General features: G+C 44.7%; 1 protein-coding gene across 1 annotated transcript; it reads left to right on the forward strand.

The window, feature by feature from the left end:
- Nucleotides 1–350: 350 nt before the first annotated feature.
- LOC103182822 (cell wall protein IFF6) lies at nt 351–23,155 on the forward strand. The gene is made up of 5 exons (XM_042335768.1): nt 351–560; nt 17,748–18,266; nt 19,552–19,833; nt 20,024–20,187; nt 20,755–23,155. Exons 1-5 carry the CDS (start codon nt 497–499, stop codon nt 20,800–20,802), a joined length of 1,077 nt encoding a protein of 358 aa, XP_042191702.1. The 5' UTR covers nt 351–496; the 3' UTR covers nt 20,803–23,155.
- The last annotated feature ends 1,512 nt before the right edge of the window (nt 23,156–24,667 follow it).

Below are 24,667 nucleotides of genomic sequence, written 5' to 3' on the forward strand. Positions count from 1 at the left end.
GTCTCTCTCTGTCCCTCTCCCTCTGTCTCTCTCTGTCTCTCTCCCTCCCTCTGTCTCTCTGTCCCTCTCCCTCCCTCTGTCCCTCTCCCTCTGTCTCTCTGTCTCTCTCTGTCTCGCTCTGTCCCTCTCCCTCTGTCTCTCTCTGTCTCTCTGTCTCTCTCTGTCCCTCTCCCTCTGTGTCTCTCTGTCCCTCTCCCTCTGTCCCTCTCCCTCTGTCTCTCTGTCTCTCTCCCTCCCTCTGTCTCTCTGTCTCTCTCTGTCTCTCTCCCTCCCTCTGTCTCTCTGTCCCTCTCCCTCCCTCTGTCCCTCTCCCTCTGTCTCTCTCTGTCCCTCTCCCTCTGTCTCTCTCCCTCTGTCTCTCTCTCTCTCTCAGTGACTCACTGGGGGTTTATTTATAGCCGTTGTGTTGGACGAATCATTTCGGGGCTTCGGGGGCAGTGAGAGTTGGTGTTCGCTGTGGTGTTCGCTGTGTTGCAGAGGGAGAGGGAGAGAGAGGATGGAGGCGGTGGCGGTGGCGCAGTGGCTGTGTCTCTGTGCGGCGGTTTGCAGCGGCTCTCAGGGTGAGGACTGCGCTGAGAGGCGATGGGAATTGGAGGGGAATACTATTCGCGCACATTGTGTCGGGTCTCTGCTGCTGAGACCTCTCGTGTGGGGTTTGTTTTTCTCTCCTTCGTCATTTGCGTCTGGAAATCCGTGGCCACAAACTCCTATTTTTAAGGGGAACGCGATGTTTTTTTTTGGGGGGTGTGGGGAGGGGGTGGGGTGTGTGTGTGTGGGGGGGGAGGGGTGTGGGGGGAGGAGGTGTTGTGGTTATTGTTGTTGTTGCTGTGGTGTTGTTGTTGTTGCTTTTCGTTTTAAGTCCTGAGTTCAGTTTGTGACGGTGGATCTCTGGTCCTTTTAATGCTTAAAAAAAGGGGGGGAGAGGGGGGCAGTTAGTTCAGGTCGGGGGGGGGGGGGGTATGTTGGGGGGGGGGTTGTTAATTTTAATGCAAACCCATTAACCCCCCCAAGCAACCCCCCCCACCCCCCCCCCATGCAGCCCCCATGCAACCCCCCCATGCAACACCCCCACCCCCCCATATAACCCCCCCATGCAACCCCCCCATGCAACCCCCCCCCCCCCCCCCACACACCTTACCTTCTCCCGGCTCTCTGATGGCTGTTTATTTATCTGTCCCAACAGTTGGGTTGAAATCCCAGTCCTGCACTGGGGTCTCACGGCTTTGGGTGGAGGGGAGAGAGCGAGAGGTTCAGAAATGTTTTTTTGCTTCGTGTTTACAGCCTTTTTCTGTGTCTGTGATTGGTAAAACAAAAATTGGGTTACAGCTCTCTCACCGCTTGTCATTTCCTGGTGTTTTGCAATAATTTGATTAATTTTAATACTGTGCGTTTCCTGCCAGAAGTTTTCATTAACCAAAAAATCCCGAGTCAGTCAGTCAGACAGTCAGTCGGACAGTCAGATCAGGAGCGAATCAATAAATGCAAGGCATTTAGCGTCAACTGACGGACTGCCTTTTTTAAAAAAAAAAGCAATAATAATCCTTGCTTTTGATACAGCGCCTTATCAGGTCCTCGAGACGGTCTCAAAGCGCTTCACAGAATATACTGTAAAGTGCAGCGACTGTATATTTTGTGAGTGAAACGCAGCAGCCAATTGCGCACAGCAGCGTCTCCCACACACAGTGGTGGAGTGAGTGACCAAATTTTTTTAAAAAGGGATTATTACCCCCAGAAAAACTGATCCGCCAATCGACTAACAACCGGGTTACTACTTACTGCTGGTAAAGAGCGGCGCGCGGAGTAAGGAAACTTGCCCAACGTTTTGCCCCCCGCCCGGGAATCAAACCCAGGTCCTCTCGCCCGCCGTTGAGCTACTGGATGCCAATGGGTTGCTTTCGTTTCAGCTCCGGGATATGAAACGCAACTCAAATTGCAACGTGTAAACTTTTCCCTTTTTTGGAGTGCTTCTGCTTAGGCCTTTATTTAGGCTGCAATTGTGATTTGGCAGGACTCCGATCTGCTGAATACTTTGAAGGACTTCACGCACGTAAAAGATCCGTTACCGGCTTCTTTCATGTTGCAAATAGCCCCCTCGAGACGCGTGCCTATCTCTCTCAACGGTGTGCTAACTCCCCACGTCCAGTTCACAGGTTGAAAGTTGTAAGGATAACGATCCTTGCATTTGGTATAACACCTCCTCACGTCGTCGAGACGTCTCGAAGCACTTCGCAGAGTACGCCGTTAAGTTAATTGGCTCTAATTTTGTGGGTGAAATGCAGCAGCCGATGCTCAAATAACGATTTTGTTGGTTAGTGAACAAAGAATCTAATGTGACACAATATTAAAAAAAAATTATACCCTGAGAAATGTTATTTATATGTAATGGATAAACTGATAACTCGTCACTCCAACGGAAAAGGGCTCAGTGACAAGTGGCGAGTTAGGCACACGTGTAAATGCGTCAATATATGTGGCCGGGATATTGACAGAACGATGACTTAAGCGGTAGCGACAAGATAGGTCAGGGTCGAGTTATCAGGAGCTCACTGTACACGAATAGGAACGAACACAATTGATTCATTTGGGGGGGAAAAAGTAAAATGGCCGATCTTTGTTTTGTGACAAATGTTGCACTTGTGTGGATTGGGGAACGCAATTATCCCAAGTTTTCTTTCTCCCGAGATTATCTTTTGAAAGGAGCTTTTGTGTAGAGTGTCCTTGAAGACGCTGAGTGAGTGCGCGGTGCTGCGGTAACCAAGTTGCGTGGCGTTGAAGATCGCCTGAAATAAATAGTCAAAGGGGGGGAAAAAAAAACAACGAGTGAGGGGGAGGAGGGGGAATAAAGAAAGTTTTACGCTGCAGGAAGTGTGACATCGTTTGCTCCACAGACTAACTGAGTGATGCACACGATTGTCATATTTCAGTCACTTTTTTTTTATCCGATGACATGTGAATATTAAACTTGTTACTTAGATATTAAATGTATATAAAAATAATAATTGTTTGGTCGCTCAATCCACGACTGTTTGTGGGGACGCTGCTTTGCGCAATTGGCTGCCGCGTTTCGCCCACAAAATATACAGTCAATTCACTTTACGGTATATTCTGTGAAGCGCTTTGAGACGTCTCGGAGACGCGATAAGGCGCTGTATAAAGTGCAAGGATTATTTTTGTTCTTCCATTTCTCCCAATTGCGTGGGTCAGCACCACATGCGGGGAGGGCTGGGAAATTTGCTCCGAGCTCCTTGCTGACGTTGTTCTGAGAGCAGATGATAATTGCCTACAAAGATCTTTCTCTCTGTTCCCACACCACCTGGGGGAGGGGAAGCTGTGTGTTGTGTGCGATTGAGATGGGGAACTCGAGACAGATAATAATAAATAGACCATTAACAGGCCTTACATTTGACGTAGCGCCTTTTACGTCGGGAGGACGTTTCAAAGCTCTTCACAGGACATTCTGTAAAGTAAAGTATACCTTCTGTGTTTTGCAATCAAATGTGGAGAACTGTGTGGATCGTGTACTCTGGGCTCCAGTGTATTTTGTTGGTGATTGTGACAATCTGGCACCAAGATGTAGTTGTGAATAAGTCAGATGTCTGCCTTGCACTGTTTTTTATTGCTTGCTGTTAAGCATTCTGCTCTTGCTACATGTAAACGCCAAGACGTTTGATTGCGTTTGGCAATGAATTCCACTTAACAATAGCTGTGTTCACTTAACAGTAAGTAGGAGCTTCTAACCAAGATTGCTCTCCATAGGAATCGTTCTATCGGATTTACGTTTGATCTATTATTAGCCATGTTAATGATATTGTGAATGTTGAGAGCCGCTGTTTACCTCGCAGCAAGTAGGAACCCGGTTGCTAGTCAGTTGACGGATCGCTTTTCCTGTGGGTAATAATCCCTTACAAAAATAATACTTTGGTCACTCAATCCACGAGTGTTTGTGGAGACGCTGCTGTGCGCAATTGGCTGCTGCGTTTCGCCCACAAAATCTATAATCAATTCACTTAACAGTGAAGGGCTTTCAGACGTCTCAGACCTGATAAGGCGCTGTATCAAATGCAAGGATTGTCATTATTATATGGTAGATGTCTCGAAGAGTTTTATAGGATTTGTTGTAAAGTATAGTGACTGTATTTGTAGTGGAACAAAAGCTCTTTCATCTTCCCAGGTAAAAGGCCCACTATGTATTCCGTTTCCCTTCCCACCTGATCAGAGGTGATTCATGTTCTATTTGGTTGGCTCCTAATCCACCCGTAGCTTCTTTGGACGAATGTAAATTTCCCAGTGCATCTTTGACACTCAAGAGCGTTAGGGTGTTAGGTGGGCCTTTAAGAGAGAGGAAACGTTTCAATCCTATTTTAACTGTAAAACTCAAAAGTATATGTAACCAACATGGTTTATTGTAAGGCCATGTCACAGCTTGAGGTGCACACATTGTCCCTACACGCATCTCACTCTTGGTTGACTGCAGTTTGCCAGCAACTACGTAGGTAACTCCGGAACTCTCTCCCTCAGTCCCTCCGCCTTGCCTCTCCCTCCCCACCTTCAAAGCCCCGCCTAAAGACTTTCCTTTTTGATCGTGCTCGCAGTCACCTTCCCCCCCACCCTCTCCCCCCGGCTCAGTGTCAGACTCCGCCACTGTCAAGTGCTCCGGGATGCTTACCCCACGTGCATATAAATGCAAGTTGTTGTTGTATTTGCTCTGAAAACACAGGGTGAAGACCAACACAATCTCCATAACAATGGAAAGGCACATGTCCTCCGAGGCCAATCGTTGTTGGGATTTGCAACTGGCTTTATGCCGACTAATTAATCCGTCCGGACAAGAAATTGATTCCTGGACGTGTGTGTGTTTCACTGTTGAGTATCACGACAATGCAATGACTCCTCTCCTCTCCCTCGGTACACGTGGGTCCACGTGACTAGACGGGTTCAGATCCAATACGCTGCTGCAAAAAAACTTTTTTTTTTTCTGTGCGCAGCAAATAGACAATTCTGACTTTTAAGCAAAAGGAATTAAACGGGGAGAGGGAAGGGCAGCACACGGGAGGGGGGGGTGGGCACGGGAGTGGGGGGGTGGGCACGGGAGTGGGGGGTGGGCACGGGAGGGGGGGTGGGCACGGGAGGGGGGGGTGGGCACGGGAGGGGGGGGCGCGCTGGAGAGGGAGGGGGGCGCGCTGGAGAGGGAGGGGGACGCGCTAGAGAGGGAGGGGGGCGCGTGAGAGAAGGAGGGGGGGGGGCGGGAGAGGGAAGGAACGAAACCAGCTTCTACAACTCAACCTGAAATGTCAAGTTGGGTCTCTACCAGGGAATTTCTGTTGCTTTGTGTATCTTGAGATTACCGAGAGATGTGACCTTGCTGTGATTTACAGAATTGTAAATAGGTTTGAAATCCGACGGCTTTTTTTATCTGCTTTTTTGAAAAGAAACTAAGTGACCGACTGCCGTGAAGGGCGAAGATTTGTAGTTACTAAGAGCACCAAGGTTGAAAAGAGCAGAAGGATAGAGAGAGGACGTGAAGTGATGGTTTACAGACTGGTTCGCCCACAAATATACAGTCAATTCACTTTACAGTGTGTTCTGTGAAGCGCTTTGGGACATCCTCCCGACGTGAAAAGCGCTATATCAAATGTGAGGATTATTATTATTATTATTACAGGGCAAATCCTGATAATAATAATAATAATCCTTGCATTTGATACAGCGCCTTATCACATAAGAACATAAGAATTAGGAGCAGGAGTAGGCCATTCGGCCCCTCGTGCCTGTGCTCCGCCATTCAATAAGATCACGGCTGATCTTCTCACCTAACTCTGATTACCTGCCCTCTCCCCATATTCCCTAATCCCTCTATTTTTCAAGAACCTATCAGTCTCAGCCTTGAAAATGTTCAAGGACTGAGCATCTACAGCCTTCTGGGGGAGTGAATTCCATAAGTTCACTACCCTCTGAGTGAAGAAATGTTTCCTCAACTCTGTTCTAAAAGGCTGACCCTTAATTTTAAGACTCTCCTACCAGGGGAAACAGACCCTCAGTGTCTACTTTATCAGCCCTTCAAGAATCTTATAAGTTTCAATAAGTTTCCCCCGAATTCTTCTGTACTCCAGAGAATACAGCCCCAGTTTATTCAGCCTATCCTCATAGGTCCGTCCCCTCATCCCAGGAACTAACCGAGTGAATCTACTCTGCACCCCCTCTAGGGCAAGTATGCCCTCTAGGGCAAGACGTCTTCGAGACGTCTCAAAGAGCTTCACAGAGAATATTGTAAAGTGAATTGGCTGTATATTTTGTGGGCGAATCGCAGCAGCCAATTGCGCACAGATTTAGATTGTTAAGGTTATACATGATGAATTGTGGATTTTTTTTCTTAAGTTTCTCTTTGTGGATTCTGCGCTGAAGAGATCACAAAACAGGGTTTATTGTCTTATAAACTCAATGCTTGGCAGAAATTAGGCAACTCGGAAGTTCCTCCGTTAATCCATTAAAAGTATTGTGACAAAATCCGCTTAGCCCACTTTCAAGTGTATTTATCCACACTGGCATTTAGCAAACTAGCAAGTGGTTGGAGTAAACATTGAAATCCCATGGAAAGCTAAATCCCTTCACTTTCATGTGCCCTGGGATCCTTAACATCCACTTGGACAGGTACCGGTGGGAACTCGGTTTGAGGATGTCACCTCCAACAATGCAGGGTTGCCCTCGCACTGCACTGGAGCCGAGACCATACAGTAGAAACTTACATTTACGTAGCTCTTTCACATTGGGAAGATAGCACTTTATATATCACAGTCATATCAGAACTCTGACTCTCTGTTTGAATGGCATCCGTTTCCGCCCATTGTTGTACAAGTGAGAACAGCCAGTGTATTAATGAAATAAATGCTCGCCAGGGTGAAGGTTTTTCACACACAGAAGGTTCTTGGTATCCCAGGCAAGTGGCAAGTAAACATAGATGGAGATGATATCCGTAATGAATAGGAATTCCAGAGTGGAAACCTTTCGCTCTTGGATGCTTACGATTGACCTAAGCAGCGGAAAGTATTCTGAGTGTAGGCTGCAGGGTTTGCCGTGGAACATTCTTCTTCGCCGTGGAATATTTTGAGTCAGGAGGAACTAAAACAGCACAAGAGAAATATTTTCGAAGTCAAATGTTTTGGGAAAAGGGATTAGTTTCATCTACGTATTGGTACGATGATGGTATCGGCAAGCTAAGAGGCTCAGTCTTGTTTGAAGATTAGATGTTTCATCTCACTGATGAATGTGCTAGGGAACATCCAAGTTATTCCAATAAAACACTTTCCGTGCTGTGATATGACATGCCTCTAATGGTGAGAGAAATGAAAGCCAAGCTATGATCACTGATGCACTTAATTTTTGGTACTTAATCGTGGAAGCTCAAGACGACTGGAAGAGAGAGAGGAGAGACGAGAAAGGTTGTCGGACTTTTTTTTTATTTGTTGCTGTGTTGGCAACACAGGATGATATCAGCACAGGACGGGACAGCCACAGTGTGAATGGATGCTAATGTAGAACGAGCAAGCTGATCATAGTAATTCTCTTCAATGAGAGGTTTTGTTTTCCTAGTGGTGAGCAATTATATGCCAGTTTTCCCTCGGCCTCCCACCCCACTTCCCCACCCAGTTAAGAATTGAGTGTCCTCTTGTATAATTTGATTTAATGCTATGATTATCCTGTTCAGCCAGGGCGGTAGGTATTGATGCAGCAAGAAAAGTCTGAATTATTTATTAAACCTTACCTCTTACGTCAGTGTTCTGAAGGCTAATGTGAGGCTCTTGTTTTTTTATTAGAAGTGTAGATGACCTATTAAAAAAAAACTGAACGGCAATTCAAAAAGAGTCTGTCTCAAAGCTGAGGATTGCCTGCCTCGCTGTACTGCCTGCCTCGAGCCTCCACAATCTTTGTCGTCACAATATGCAGATAATCTCAGGATACAGCTTGATGGCAGGTAGAAGCCATTCGTGGAATGTACCCGAACTGGACTTGTGCGACTACATAACCGTAGCCAAAGAAAACTTGACCCAAGGCTGAAGGACGAAGAACAAAGCTTAAATCTTGGCAACAATACCTTTGCAAAGAAAGCTATTTTGCCTCAGCTTCTTAAACACGTCAAACAAAAAAAAAATCCCCTTTTTTATTTTCTCTAGAATCCTAAACCTTGTCCTCCTTGATCCTGGTTGTGTGAGTTGAGCAATGTGTGTCGTGCGATGGCTGCAGTGGGTAAAAACACACCTCCCACGTTCTGTATGAAAACTTTTCTGCTTTTCACCTCACCCCCCCCCCATCCGCACCCACCAAGAAAAGTCATTTGCACCGTAACACTTCAACAACTGAGTCAACATTCCCTTTCTGCCACACCCCAATCTACTATTCTAACCTGAGGCTGAATTCTCCAAGAACTCTTTTGCTTCAGTAGAAGGTTATTTTGCCCACAAAACATACAGTCAATGCACTTTACAGTATATTCTGTGTAGCTCTTTGAGACGTCTCGAAGACGTATCTGTGGGTGGCTAATTAGCCACACGTTATCCCACGGGTGAGTGGGGTGTTGGGGGAAGAGGTTACAATGGAGGAATCCTAAAATGTCTTCATCAATCGAGTTCTTGGGAATCCTTTCTTTGATCTTTTCATGGCCTGTGAAACGCCCAAACTCTCGCTCTAAGAAGCTGAACTCAAATAGGACACAATCAGATTTAAACACAGCCAAAGGGAAATGAACAATGATATCCTGATGGCATCCAGCGATTTGTAAATACAAAATGTACGTAGATCTTCTTATCTCGTGTTAGTAGTCACAGTTACTTTGTTGAAAATGTGTTTACCTTTTTGGTTCGTAAAACATGGTCAAATTGTTACTGTATCCTGTCTTTGTAGGGTTTCTTACTCCGTTCCATACTTGTTTATAAATATCCATATTCGATTGTAAGTTTGTTGTAAAATAAAAGAAAACGTTTCTAGAGTTAAAAAAATGAAAATATCACTTTTACAACAACTTGCATTTATATAGTGCCCTTCATGTAGCGCTTTTAAATCCCTCAATTGTAATTGAATGCTCATTTTTAACTATCTTTGTAAAGTTAGTAATAATAATAACTCTTGCATTTGATACGGCGCCTTATCACGTCTTCGAGACGTCTCAAAGCGCTTCACAGGATATACTGTAAAGTGAATTGACTGTATATGTTGTGGGCAAAACGCGGCAGCCAATTGCGCACAACAGCGTCCCACACACAGTCGTGGATTGAGTGACCAAATTATTATTATAATAAGTCAAAGATTGCTTGATTCCAGTCAGACCAGAGACTGAGTATTGCCTGTGTGCTCATGGACAGAATGGCTGCCTTCTGTGCTGCAAATGTCTATGGTTCTATCTCTTCATCTGTTGGCTTCGTCCACTACATTCCCCTTCTCATCCTCCACCGCCAAACAAGTTTTGTTCCAGCATTTTTTTTCACATTTCCTTGCTGTTGACCTGTTAACATTCCAGTAATATGGTTAATACTATGTTCAGCATTGCTTCAATCCCACAATCGTCATATCTCCTGTGAAGTTTTTTTTTGCTTCATTTCCTCTTTTCCAATTGACATTCTGCACTTCAGTCTTTAACTTCAAACGTTGCCTGTCTTGTTTCGCCCACAAAATACACAGTCAATTCACTTTACAGTATAGTCTGTGAAGCGCTTGAGACGTCTCAAGACGTGATAAGGCGCTTTATCAAATGCAAGGATTATTATTATTGTGAATGAATATTCATAACTGATTGCGAAATAAAAAAGGTGATTATTTGGAAGTTAAGGATGAGCTTGATCGGAGTGACTGTAGTTTAGCAAATCCATGTTGGAATATTTCTTAGGTCATGAGGGCTTTTAAGTGAATTGAATGTGTAAGGGCTTAAAGAAGGTGCCAATAAAGTCCGCTTTCTCTGCCAGTGGATGTGATATCAATAAGAGATCCTCTACCACCGACACACCCCCTATTGTCGGTCTCGGAAACCTCCTCTGTTCCAAATATCTTTAATATTTGCTGAGAGCATAGACTGTCGTGTAAATAGTGTGAGGTAGATTTTATGAAAGTTTCCTCCATAAAATAAGTAGCGTTGACTATGTGTTTTCTATTGGTGATAAGATGTTGAACAATATGGTGCTTCCCTCCACGGAGAGAGGGAGAGAGAGAGAGAGTGCGTTCCATTCCAACAATCTATCTCTGGGATTTCCATGTGTAGGTGCACAGAATTCTCAGCTCGGTTTGGAGACTCTTAAGCAACGGAGATGGGTTTCCACATGTGTCAGACACTCGGCTGACCAAAAAAAAACCCGATATGGTCTGACCTGATGCAGTACGTTGGTGTTAATTGCGCCTGAGAGCATCCCTGCTCCATTTTTGAGTGTGTCTGTGATTAACTCGGGCGGTAGGTTTTAAATATTCCAAGCTGTATTTAACCTGGTCAATTACTTCAATCAAAGTGGGGATTTTTTTGGATGCATTCAATTAAATGCATTGTCTTCCAAATACTGGTACAAGGTCAGTTGTATTGAATATGGGATAACGCGTGGTTGACAGTGAAGTACAAGGCAGTAATTGAATCGAGCAGTCTGGCCAGCACTCTGAACAAGATGAGTGATCTTCACTGATTTTTGAATGTCAACAGCACCGGATTGGATTGTTGCCCTGTTGCTCACTATCCGTGACTTGTGATTGCATGGCCCAGACATCTGATGTACTGAGAGTGGTTGTGTGACGCGTGATGTAAATAAAGGGGTGATAAAAATGATCACATGAAACCAAAAGGTATTTGGCATTGTGACAGGTGGTGTATACAGTGATTGTAAGGTTGGATTTGTGACAGAAGATTATATCATTGATATCCAACAGTTCCATCGAACCATTTGGATTATGCCATCATTACAACGACCACAAGATTAGGTTTAGGTTTAGCGCCTTTTGCGTCGGGAGGATGTCCCAAGGCCCTGGACAGACAGAATTTCCGGCCAATGGTGGGATGGGCGAGGCAGAGACGTGAAGCAGGCTGGAGCCCGCTGAGGGAGGGAGCGAGCAGGATGGTAGGAGCTTAAGAGGTCGCAGAGGTAGGGGGGAAACAAGGTCATGAAAGGCTTTGAAGGTGAGGACCAGGATCTTGAACTGTATCCTCTGTGTGATGGGAAGCCAGTGGAGTTGGGCGAGGATGGGGGTGATAGGGTCACGGAGCCTGGTGAGGGGGAGAGGATGCGGGCCACAGAGTTCTGGATGATCTACAGCCTAACAGCGGATCAGATGCCCTGCTCTACTGTAAACTGTCGTACTTACTCTATCTTTATTTTGGCAGCTTATTGCATCTTTGAATGTCACATTTTGCCATGCGCAAAAGAAAATTAAGTTTTGATTAACTGGACTGGAGGAAAATACAATTCGGTTTCTCTGGGGTTGCAAACAACCTGATTCCTTCCGAGTCGTAAAGCTATTTGAAGTGACTCATCAAGTGGAGACTTTGATCATGTCTATTTAGGCCAATTCCATTGACATTCAATGAGGAACACCAGTGTCTCTTCAAAGCTAAGCCTGAATTCTTATTTCTCTGGAGTTTATTATTTTAGTGAACATGCTTGAAGTCAAAATTGTGGGGGTTGTGTATGAATCCACTTTGTACCAATCTTCTTGGATTTTCACTGCATGCCTGCAGCCCGACAACTAAAGTGACCTTCAGATGAGGTCGTCCACGCGCACACGCACGCACGCACGCACACACACACACACACACACACACACACACATAGTTGGGTGGGAGATTAGAACCCTTAGTAAAAATGACCTTGTGAGATTCCACAATTATGTCTGCTCTCCTTGCAGGTCATGCCCAAAGCAAAAGAGATCAGCCATTTTGCACCACAGTCCAAATCGCTAATCATAGCCTTTAAAATGTTAATTCTTTTTGTGGTATCTGATAGCACTGAGATCTGCTGTCCTGGGTTGGCATTCATGAATATATAATAAATAATAATCCTTGCATTTGATATAGCGCCTTATCACGTCTTCGAGTTGTCTCAAAGCGCTTCACAGAATAGACTGTAAAGTGAATTGATTGCATATGTCGTGGGCGAATCGCGGCAGCCAATTGAGCACAGCAGTGGCCCACATACAGTCGTGGATTGAGTGACCAAATTATTATAATTTTTTATTATAATATTAAATAATAATTTATTATTATAATAATTTATATTTTATATATATATATATTGGAAGGGATTATTACTTCCGGAAAAGTGATCCGTCAATCTACTAGCAACGAGTTCCTACTTACTGCTAGGTAAGCGGAGGTATGTAGAGTACGGAAACTTGCCTAAGGTTTCGCCCTGACCTGCCTGGGAATCAAACCCAGGTCCTCTCGCTTGCGAGTCGAGTGCTCTAACCACTAGATGCAGGACTCCAGCTGGCGAGTACTACTAGTTTAACCTGATTATTACAACAGAAATTTAAACTTAATCCAGATAGAGCTTTTCACTGAGGATAACACCTCAAGGCACTCTACAGAGGAGTAGTGGGTTACTGCGGAGGAAGGCAAAAGAGGACATCAATGAAAATCATGGCCAACCTGGAGAGTTTTTAGGAGAGTTTCGAAGTTGCACGCAAAGGGATTTTGGTATTGAATCGTACTGAGTGGAAATAAACCAGAAAGCGAAGCAGCATTTTTGCTTTTAGATTTTTTTGTCTTCCCTTTTCTAGTTCTCTTTTATGCCACCCACACCCATAGGGTTGTCAGTGATCTCTGCCAATGCTGTTCTGCAGCCTCTGGCATGTACATGTCTAAGGTTGGGGACTAGTTGAGTCTGGATAAGACTCTGTTCCAGCAAATCTAAGGGGAAGCTGCCACACACTGTTTCGCAGCAACGCAGAAAGAATTCCCAGAACCTACATGTAGGTGGTACTCAGGAGGGGGCAGTTTCGAACAGGTCACGTGTCTTTCATCTTTCGTGTTGCTTCACGCAGATAATAAATCTCGATCCTTATATGGTAGAGATTCCATTTGACTCTTAGCAAAAGGCAAAAAATACTGCACTTGCTGGAATTCTGAAATAAAAACCAAAGTGGTTAGAAACACTCGGCAGGTCAGGCAGCGTCCACGGAGAGAGGAAAATGGGAACGTCTCGGGTCGACGACCTTTCGGCAGAACTCATCTGACTCTTAGCAGATCGTTGGAGCCACATTCCTGAGAGCAGGTTGTGCACCCACCATTCACTTGGACAAGGAGAGCAAATCAGAAAGGGAACATAATCTCAAATAAGCAGACAGACCTCTCCATTAGGCTACTCGCACCAGCGCAGACACAATGGACCAAATCACCGAATCTGTCTTGTAATCTGCGCAGGATTCTGAAAGAAAATACTCATGGGACTGCCCTATTAGGGGAGATGAAGTTGCATTTGTTTCATCACTTAAATAAAGGCCTTTATTCAGTATATCCTGAGACCTGCAGTGTTTTGCCCACAAAATATACAGTCAATTCACTTCACAGTGTATCCTGCGAAGCGCTTTGAAACGTCTCGAAGGCGTGATACGGTGCTGTATCAAATGTAAGGATTATTATTAAGTGTATGTTGTATCTCTTGCTTCTAGTTGTGGAAGCTGCTGTGTAGCAATTCCTTGCAATATCATGATACTTGATGGGCCACTGGCCTTTTTGAGCAATGTCAGCTGAATAAGGGATTGTGTAACAATAATGGATTGTTAATAATGGATTAATAATAATAATAACAACAACAACTTGCACTTATACGGCGCCCTCCACACAGGGTAGCGTCTCAGAGCGCTTAACAGTGGCGGAGCCTGACTCCGAGCCGGGTGGGAGAGGTGGCCATAAGCACGGTCAAAGGGGAAAGTTTTCTGGTGGGTCTTGGTGGAGAGGAGAGGGGGGGCAAGGCGGAGGGATTGAGGGAGAGTGTTCTGGAGTCTCGGGGTGTAGTGACTGGAAGCGCGACCTCCGATGGTGGGGCGGTGGGTACGAGGGACGAGCCGGTGCCAGTCGAGCGGAGGCGCCGGGTGGTGGATTGGGGGAGTGAGGGGTACGCAGTTTGGTCATCTCCGTTGAGCACTAAATAATAATAATAATAATTCTTGCATTTGTTATCGCGCCTTATCACGGCATTGAGATGTCTCGAAGCGCTTTACAGGATATACTGTAAAGTGAATTAACGGTATTTTGTGGGAGAAATATTTAATTTAAAATTTTTAACCCATTACATACCTATGCTGCTTTGCAGTTAAAATCGTGCCAATTGTTCTGGAATTCGAATGCCTAATTGTGCCATAAATTTGTGCTCGACTAGAACAGGCCTGTCTCGCTGAGTGTTTCAAAGGCATCTAACGTTTTTCCTGGGGGCTGAGGAATGTACTCTGTTTACTCTATCTGTCTTGCTCTTTATTTGGAACTTGATCATTTCTTGCCCGCAAGCTTTTTCCGAGTCCAGTGGTTACTGTACCATGAATTGTCTGTTTTGAAAAGATTACGTTACTCTGGAGCTCTACGCTTTAAACCCTGGAAACAAGAGACCATGACAATTACACAACACGTTTGGGGGTGCCGGAGGGGCGTTTGGGGGGGCCGGAGGGGCGTTTGGGGGGGCCGGAGGGGCGTTTGGGGGGGCCGGAGGGGCGTTTGGGGGGCTGGAGGGGCGTTTGGGGGGCCGGAGGGGCGTTTGGGGGGCGGGAGGGGCGTTTGGGGGGGCTGGAGGGGCGTTTGGGGGTGCTGGACGGGGGTTTGGGGGGGCTGGAGGGGGTTTGGGGGGGCTGGAGGTGGGCCGGAGGGAGGTCTTGAGATGTGCCGTGAACGAGGCAAGAGAGGGAGTGAGGCGAAGGTACTGAGGGATGGAGTTCCAAAGAGTGGGAGCAGCGAGGCTGAAGGCCTGACCAATACGATGCATCAGAAGCTGCAGCAAGCAGTGAAGCACACGCGACTACTCGTCTTAGCGTGTGTCACGTCAGTGACTGAGTGTCGTGCAGCTGTGCAGACCATTGCTCTCGGGTCAGATGTAACCTCAGTTTTGTGACCGGTTTTATTTGGAAGCTGCTTGTTTTGCACTCGCATAAAGGAGCTCCTTGTGTTCTGCAGCAGGCGGATGCAATAACTGCCTGTAACGTTGGGGGGGAGGGGAAATGTCTGGGTAAGAAAAGACATCTGCTTTGTCGGAGCAAAACGCTGCACTTATTCATTTAAATAAATACGTCAAAGAAGGAGTCGCGCAGCCCATGGGTCTTACACCAATATCAGCCATCGCCTAAGGTGGAGTTGAAATACAGCTGTACTTTTAGATATTACGTCTGATGGTCTGTCACAGTCGGTATGATTGCAGTTGTCAACTGTTTCCACGTGTTCTCTGAGGGTTATTATGACATTTACTGGTTGTTGAGTGAGCCAGTCACTCCTTGATTTTGTGTTAAGATGTTGACTCCCAATCGACAGTCGCTTTACACTCTGCTTACGACTCCCCCCCTCCACTGGGAGCTCAGAGCAAGATTTTATTTCAGTTCAGTGTTGAGGTCGAGAGGGCTTAACTATCTTCCTGTGTCGCGTACAGAGGAACAGTGTAACATGGCAGCAATGGTTTCTGGTGGGTGGAATGAGGTGGGGAGGGGGAGTATTTATGGTTTTAAACACAAAACTTTCATACGAGCCACCGGGAACCGAGGTCACGTTCACAAGTGCAATATTGTGAGCCTTCCCTGAAGTAGTCATTGATACGGAGTGTGTGTAGCCGAGCGGTGCAGAGGAAAAGTGGCTTTAGATCTTAATTTTCTGTGGGGGAATTAGGAAGCTGTGAGCTGAACCTTTTTCAAGAAAGTGGGAATGTATTAATGGAGGATTAAACAATAATAAGGGCTCCGAGATGCCATCCGGCGTGGAGGGCGCTATATAAATACAAAACATAAGCTGTCGTTTGATTGTGGCGATGCACGTAGAGAGGAAGCAAAGTGACCTGCGCAATCTATTCCTACTATTACCAAGCAGTTTGGCAATGGAAATTGGCGGGTGGGAGGGGGTGTGGGGGGAGGGAGATTGCAGATTCTCTTTCCTTTCAGTATTACAGTCTACAGTGGCCAAATAGTCCTTGATAGCGATGCTCATTAACACACTGGCTAAATGTCCAGTGTGACTGCCCTCAAAAAGGATTGTCTGCAAACATCCAATTAATTTGAAGCGGATTCCTTACAGACCAAATTATCAGTGAGATACATGAAAACGACGCATTCACCACGACAGCAACAACTTGCATTTACATAGCGCCCCTCACACAAGTAGCGTCCCAGACCACTTCATGAGTTGCAGGGATATATTTCTAACAATCCGTGCCGTGTTTTGCGAGGTGGCCGCTGGTCGCATTGAGCGAGAGATTTTTTTTTTTTATCTCACCCCCTCCCCGTGCTGGTGTCGAAGGGAAATTGTGCCGCATAAATGTGTTTTGTTAAAGAGTTAAGCACATCCTCAATGTACACCCAGTGGGTTTATATTTAGCCATTGCAGTCAGAAGCAGGACGTAGATAGTGTAGCTGGCATGACTGCCCGAGCACTTTCCGAAGAACTGTCATTTGCATAACTTTCCTGTGCCATTATGAATTGTGAAACTGCCGGGGGCATAGTCTGGGCTGTAGATTCCGCATCAGATCGACTCTTCTAAAATAAAAGTCTTCTCATTTTTTTTTCCCCCTCTCCATTTAGATAAACTGTTTATTTTTTTTTAAATGGCTCAGTAAATTGAGTGCACACAACTGCAGAAGTTGAGCACGTTTTCACTCTTGTTATCGGGTCGTGTGGCACAATTCACTGCAGTTGGTATATGGACAGGTTCAGACGGGACTTGAGCTTATGGATATTTAATGCCATTGAGTCACATTTGAGCATCTAGGTTCCCATCCACATGTTTCGCCCGCAAAACATAGTCAATTCGCTTTACAGTATATTCTGTGAAGCGCTTTGAGACGTCTCGAAGACACAATAAGACGCTATATCAAATGCAAGGATTATTATTAAGTCCAAAGGGGTGTGTGCTTTACCTAATGCCAGGGCATGCCCTTCTGCACAACAGTCAGTCCCTTATCTTCATACTTCATCCCATTCCGGCAGCTTTGGAGTGCAGGTTGGTAGGTAAGGTCACGCCAGAGTCAAATTCCTGGTCACAGTTGGTAGGAAACTAAACCCACAGGAGAGAGGAGAGCTCACAGTGGCAGCTGAGGTTCACCTGGTTAAAGAGCTGCAGAGGATGGCGAGCAGCTGGTACAGTTATTTTTATTTATATATATATATATACACTAAATATATTTTCACCCACAAAATATACAGTCAATTCACTTTACAGTATATTCTGTGAAGAGCTTTCAGACGTCTCGACGTGATAAGCCGCTATATCAAATGCGAGGATTATTATTATATTGAGGGGAATCGATGTTAGGGGAGGAAGTGGCAAAGGTCAAAACTATGTTGAACTTTTCCGAACTGTTTGCTGAACAGTGCAACCAAATCAACCTTTTGAAAACGGTGCCACTAAGTTTATTACAAAGTCCACAAAAACTCCCATCTTCACCATTTGGTTTCTCTGGAGCGTCGCTTGTTACTTTGAAGTGAAGACTAGACAGAACTAAATGAGCATTTCATTGATGAATACAGTGGTGAGATGTGGTTTGGTTTATTTTCCCTCACACTGATAATTTTCTTTGACCTTCTGTTTTTTTTTCCCCTCAAGCCAACACTGCTAAACAATCAAGAACACCCGTTCATCTATTCACTCTATCGAAATCTACAGTGCAACCACATAACACTGAAGGCCCTGTTAACACAGTCTTGGACACCGGCCATGGAAATGCTCTGGTCAGCACTCCAAGCTCAAGCAGCAAAGTTGGCCTCAGCAGTTCGTCAGGAGATTCAACTGTTCAACTTCTGAATAAGACCAATACAGTGAGAGAGCTAAATGGAAGCATTGCCAATGTAACTGGGGACCGTGCCATTCAGCCGCTGAATGAAACCAAGGTCAGAGTTTCTACCTCAACTGAAAGACCTCTGAGTACCAGCGGTCTCCATGCCAAGGACGAGAACGGCAGTATCCCTGGTGGTTTGGTGACGGAGAGCCCACCCAGTGAAGCGCCGCCTCTCGTCCCTAACACGGAGAACCCGCAGGGGGTTCACAACAGCTCCGCCTCCCAAACCCCAACGGCAACAAATCCCGGCGTTCCCACAACAGCGGCCGGACCGGATGGAACAAACCGTAAGTTCTTCCTTTTGATGAGTAAGTTTGTGGGTTTTGAATTTTTCCGGTCCCCGCTGTTTCAGAAGCAGGCTTTGTGGATGCTTGAGGGAAAAAATGCATTGAAATTACTAAACCTTTAATCATCTCGTGAGAAACGTCTGCCTTGGTTAAGAACTGATGCAAGCTGATGGAGATGAAAGGACAGTGTTCCAACAGTCTGTGTCTCTCTCTCTCACTCTCACTCAATGCAGCTTCTTTCATCATGATGTTCATTACTGATATGTTGAGATCGGAAAAAATTTGCTCAACTATTGTTCTGGCCACGATTGAAGTGACCGTGTGTTTGATAGGCACGAAATTCACCCTCATGTGTGAATTGTGGCGGCGTATAAACAGTAATATCAGACTGCCCCAGGATTTGGGGGAGAGAGAACGCATCTCTTTGTTCTTCCTTTTCTTGCTCGCACATTATTTGGGAATAAAACTTTAGCAGTTGGGTTCGTGCTTTAACAATATTAAGACGTCATTTTGCTCCTCTTCGTTATATCTCCCCATATTCCGGCCGAGAAAGCTGATACCTCGCTCTCGCCTCCAGCAACACTCTTCTCTGGGCAGTTGGAAATCTGCCAAAAATGATGCCGATTTGAAAAGCAATTTATTTTTATCGTTTTCATCTCGTCTTAGTGTTTCCAACTCTGGGGCATCAGGGAGTGTAAGCTGGGTTTCCTGGCACCTCTTCATTTGAAAACTCAATTCCAAGTCTAACCAGATGTGCCTCCTTTAGGAGTTTGTAAATTTAATGTTTCGTGTGTGCTTAGATTTCACCAATGATGTCAATGTGCACCACTCCGCAAGCCTCTGTTTACCAGTAGTAGGTAGGAACCCGGTTGTTAGTTGATTGCCAGATCGCTTTTCCGGGGGCAATAATCCTTCCAAAAAAATAATAATAATTTGGTCACTCAATCCATGACTGTCTGTGGGACACTGCTGGGCACAATTAGCTGCTACGTTTCGCCCACAAAACATACAGTCAATTCACTTTACAGTATATCCTGTGAAGCACTTTGAGACGTCTCGAAGATGTGAAAAGCACTATCTCAAATGCAAGGATTATTATGTACCCTTTTGTATGGAAGTGGCCGAATGGGCCCTACTGAGCATTGCCTAGTTCTGAGTTGTTCCATCACCAATCTAAATGGTACAGGAGCAAGACAAGAGTCTACATCCTTGATCAATTTTGAATGATTGAGATTTTCTTATTAAGTTTGATTGTACAATGAGCATTTCCATTTTTCTGTTAAAGATACGATCAAAAGCCCGCAGACCATACCATCTCCAACTGAAGACGTTGTTGGGTCAACCGAGACCCCCCAAGCCACTGTGACGTTCACCACATTGTCCGTAAAGGCCTCCAGTCCCCCTGCGACTGTGACCACCGTAGTCACACAGCCCACCAGCATGAAACCCACCACCACAAAGGCAACTACCGCAAGCAGCAGTACCACCACAAAGAGGACCACATCCACAATACTCTCTGTGAACCATAGCGGGGAGAATTCAGCCAACATCAAAGACTCTGTGCATGGTACAGTGTGTGCTTTAGTTGTCCCCAGAAATAATGTGTTCTGTGTTTCTCAGTAACTCTGTGTTGGGCTGGGGATGATATTATGACACAATAATGTTTCGAACAGTTGATGGTGATTGATGTAAAGGAAAAACATAGCCTTCGTGAGTGGCCCAAATCAGTAAAAGTGCTGCCTTCTCCTTTTGAACAGGGAAATTGGATTCGATCTCGAGCAAAACCAAAGTGGATCCTCTGGTAGTCGGAATAATCACGGTCTTCTTTGTAATAATTGGGGTCCTGTCGATTCTCGGGTTCCTGAAGTACCGTCAGCGAGTCAACCAACCAGAGTTCAGGCGCCTCCATGAGCTCCCAATGGTAAGGGCGCTATTATGAAGTGGAAGTGTCCTGCGACCTCTGAACATCTCGGGGATTATTGCAATTCTATTTTCATCTTTCAAATTGCTTTTTATGCTCATGTTTGTCCTAAAAAAAAAGTTGCCAATTTGTCCAGCGGTATGGAAAGTCTAACTGTTTTTCCGCAATCGTGGGCGTAAAGCTGATGGATGCAGATTCAAATTTTAGATTTCATATTTCACTGATGTCCTCAGAGCACCGTTTTGTGAGACTATCAATGCCATCTGATGCTTTGCTGGTACGGAATCTCACTTGTTCCATCGTCTGCAGAGCCACAAAGCTGGCAAAGGGCGTTGTGCAGCTGCTGATTTGCTTTCCTACCTTATTGGCGAGAAACAACTTGAAAGCGAAATACCCACTCTTTTACTTCCCACCTGGTTGGTTAGAAAATGTCATCGAAACCCCAGGGTTGATTGAAGTTGGGAGATGGATCAGAAAGGAGCGCAGTGGGGGCGTTCTGTTTGATAAGGAAGGGACACAAAGGTTAATGACTCAGTTACTAAAATGAGTTTTGTTTCCCTTTTCCAGGATGACATGATGGAGGAGGATACTCCATTGTCTCTCTACAGTTACTAGATGTTACCTGTTGCCAAAGAAGATGGTCTCATTGAGTTGCACAATATTATAAGTAATATGTGTTCCAAGTATTAATAGCTTTCATGATGAGGACTTTTTTTTTAAAAAAAATTGTGCGAGCTAACTTTAAATTTCGATGCATCGTGGGTTTTTTTCGTGTGTGTTTTTTTTAAACTAGAGATGCAAGAATTGCTTGGGCTTTGGGCAAAATTCAGAGACATTGCACCATTTGTTTTTTTTTCCCCTCCACCAGCCCCCCCCCCCAAAAAAAAACCTTTCCCTCTCTCTCCCCAGTAGAAATCTACACCCTTAGAGATTTCAACCGTTACCTCGTTATTCGAACAAATATGTCACCACATTTTAATTTAAATCCATGATGTACAATATAAACATAGAAGTCATTTGAGACTCTCACCGTAGCTCCAGTCTTCTGAGGCTGGTCCTTGAGATGCCAAATAGCGCTTCACCAAGGATCCAAGATGCAGAGTGACTAAAGGTGTGAGTCTTGCTAGAAATATTGACAATGTTAAAATGTATTGGGTTGTACCAATTGGTCGGGAGTTTTAGATGGCGTGAGCTTGGTACTCCACTTAGCGCACTAGATTAAATCCTCTGAAGCCTCTTTGATGCCAATCGCTGAACTGTACATGTAGTCAGCACACCAAGGCACTAGTTGGAAAGCTCAGGCTGAAGGCTGATTCGAGTTTCGTTCAGCATAAGTGCTTTGAGACGCCATTCGGTATGAAGGACGCTATATAAATGCAAGTTGTTGGAACATGGCACTCAAGCTTGTGACTGACCGCAAGGCTGCATCTAACTCAGAACCAGGACTGCTCTTAGGACTTAATACTCCATCAAAATGATCAATTAAAGTATTTGGAAAATCACTTGATGTTTGGGTACGGCCTTAACCAGGGAATTTATTTCAGTTCCTAAAACTCCTTTAAAATTAGCTGTGTTTTGCCCAGAGACTCAATGATATTAGAGATCTGAGCTTCCTGGCCAGAAAACCCTTGTGAGTTCAGACCGGGAGCTTGTCTGCTTGATCTAATGGTGCCTTCACACTGCACCTTGCGGTTTTACACTGGTGTGATTTTTTTGAGACTGGGGTCCTCTCGTTCGAACTGCCGGCTAGCGCCAGCCTGCACCACGCTCTCATTGGGGACCAGCAGAACTCTGGCTTGTGTAGTTAAACAAACAGGAACATAAGTCTTCTCACCACCCAGCAAAATGTTTCACATTTGGGATAAAGTTAGTTATCCAATTGGCTCTCTCACTTTTTTTTTTGAACAAGAGACACTTAAAGACAGCTCAGCAGATTCTGAGCCCTTTTCAAACTGGTTCGAAAAGTTGGTGTGGCCTTGGTCAATGCTATTTGTGTTGCTTGCGTCAGCGCAACACAAAATGCCCGGAACAACTGCTGTCCACTTGAAGGCAGTCCAGGACTTGAATGTTTATTTACTCCCCGCCCCCACGTTTGCAAAATGCCTCGCACAGAAGCACGCTTTGCACAGAAATGTACAACATCATTTTAAGCCTAAAGAGTAGCTCCAGAGCTGGGTTTTGGTGATAACATTTCAAAGAGAACTTGCTCTTTATTTAACCTTTTGCTTTGATATTCCGATCCTATTGGAACTTGGCCTCCCTGCACTTGCACGGTATCTCTCTGCACTACCATGAAGCACCCGGGACTCTACCCTGCGTGAGAGGTACGGTAGAAATGCAAGTTGTTGTTAGTTGTATGGACAGTGAGTTTGGGATTCCAATGTAACTACTGATATGGCCAAACTGAGTCAGGTGAAGAGTGCATTTGGAATTCCTGCTCTTGACACTGGAGTTCCCATTCTAATTATAGGCAAACTCCTGTACCCAGGCCTCTCGGATTACTCTTCACACCTTGCCAAAAGGCTATTTTTAAAGCCCTGGATTCCTACAGACAAACAGTGAACAACACTCTTGACAAACACCGGGCATTCATTATGTACGAGCTGCACAAAATCAATTTTCTGTTCTTAAAAGAGGCAGTCAGGAAGTTTGTCAAGTTTGAGGACAGACAAACGTGCTTATACGACTGCAGTCTTTCTGGACTGCGATCCTCATTTTAACAAAAAATCTTTTACACGAAGGGAATGCCTTAAAATGCGCGATCGACTTGATTGTTGACTGTCTTGTAACTCACAGTTTGTGAAGAGGAATTCTGGTCTATCACCAACATAATAATTAATCCTTACATTTGGTATTTGGTAGAGGAAGTCTCAAAGTGCAGTGACTGTAACTCCTGTAGATGAAATCTCTGCGTTACATGGTGTGTTTTAATTTAAATTTTAATGGTATTTAAATTTTAATGGCTGTTTGTGGAACACTGCTGCATGCAATAGGCTGCCGTGTACAAAATACAATCAATCCACTTTACAATTAATATTCTGTGAATCGCTTTGAGGCGTCTCAATAACACGATAAATGCAAGGATTATTATTAATTGCCAAATCAACAAATGCAACATGTCATTTCAAAATGAGTTTTGAAATTGGAAATGTCCTGAAGGCCCAATGTGATTTGACAGAGTTTCCAGTGTTTCCAAACGTCCAGCTCAATCCAAAAACCTGGCCGTGAACATTTACTTATGTTTTCACACTTTTTTCCGTATGTTCTGGTGTCAGGTGGTTTTCTTGTCAAAGTAATTGTGGATCAGCTAAACGTAGAGGTTAAACTTTGCTTTAATCTACATATGGAACGATGTGTGGGCTTTAGAGAATTGAATGACTCTCCTTTTGAGGAGTTAGTTGATTTTTGAAAAGAAAAAGGGATATTGAAAGTGTTTTATTCTTGTAGATGATTTCACTTCAAGCTATTGGTGTGGAACTGGATAAGAATTTCTTTCCTCTGTGCTAAACCCAGTGAGATTTGAAGTTAATGTTGACATTACAGGTACATGAGAACTTTCACACAGACCAGTACTACTTTGTTTTGGGTAGAAATGAAACGTTAGCGCAGACATGGGATAGTGTGTTTGTGCGTTGTGTTTGAAGACTTTTTAAACCTGTTAGGTTGTGTTTTTGATTGCATGTTCTTCAATGCCATCTATCCCTGTACGCAGGTTTGATTATGAATCTAATTCCTCCGGAGGGTGATGTTAAATTTGAATCAATCGGCATTGGGTTCATCTTAATTCATCATAAATTTCCACATTTGATTGGCGTTCCATGAAAGCAAAACTGATGTAATACGTGTAGCCTAAGACTGTACAGGCTTCTCCCAATGACCGACAAATCATACACTGAAAGATGACGACTACAGGAGAACGAGACTAAGATTTGACATATTGACTGTTTCTGGACAATCCTAAAAGAACATGCATGTTATAGGGTTGTTTAGGATGTTTTTGCTATCCAGGGAACTGCTAATGACCTTCAGCAAAGATTAAGGAGACTGCTTGACCCCTTTCACTACGTAGCTCATTTGTTTAGAAAATAATCTATAGTTAAAAAGCACAGCAACCAGCCGTGATATATTTCCATAGATTCCTTCACTTGTGTTGAAGTAAAGCACATCCTCTGTTGGGTAAGATCACTGATGCTAGATTTAGGAAAATCGAATGAGTGCAGGAACATTTTTATTGGGAGTCTCTTTATTCAGTCTTTATTTCAATCCAAATCGTTGGAGAGTTGACCCGTGTCTCTGAGCAATGGTTTCTGTGAAGAGAATGCTCATTAGCTGACCTGTGACTGTCAGTTTGTTTGCGCAGTCAACGCATGTATTTCTTGACCTGCTCAACGAGAGAGAGAGAGAGAGAGGGAGGGAGGAAGAGGTACAGAACAAGTGTCCCCAGTGAATTTTGAAATGTATTGCATCTTAAACAAAAGCT

The sequence above is a fragment of the Callorhinchus milii genome, unplaced genomic scaffold (assembly GCF_018977255.1).
Source record: "Callorhinchus milii isolate IMCB2004 unplaced genomic scaffold, IMCB_Cmil_1.0 Scaffold5, whole genome shotgun sequence".
In the NCBI taxonomy this organism is placed as follows: Eukaryota; Metazoa; Chordata; class Chondrichthyes; order Chimaeriformes; family Callorhinchidae; genus Callorhinchus; species Callorhinchus milii.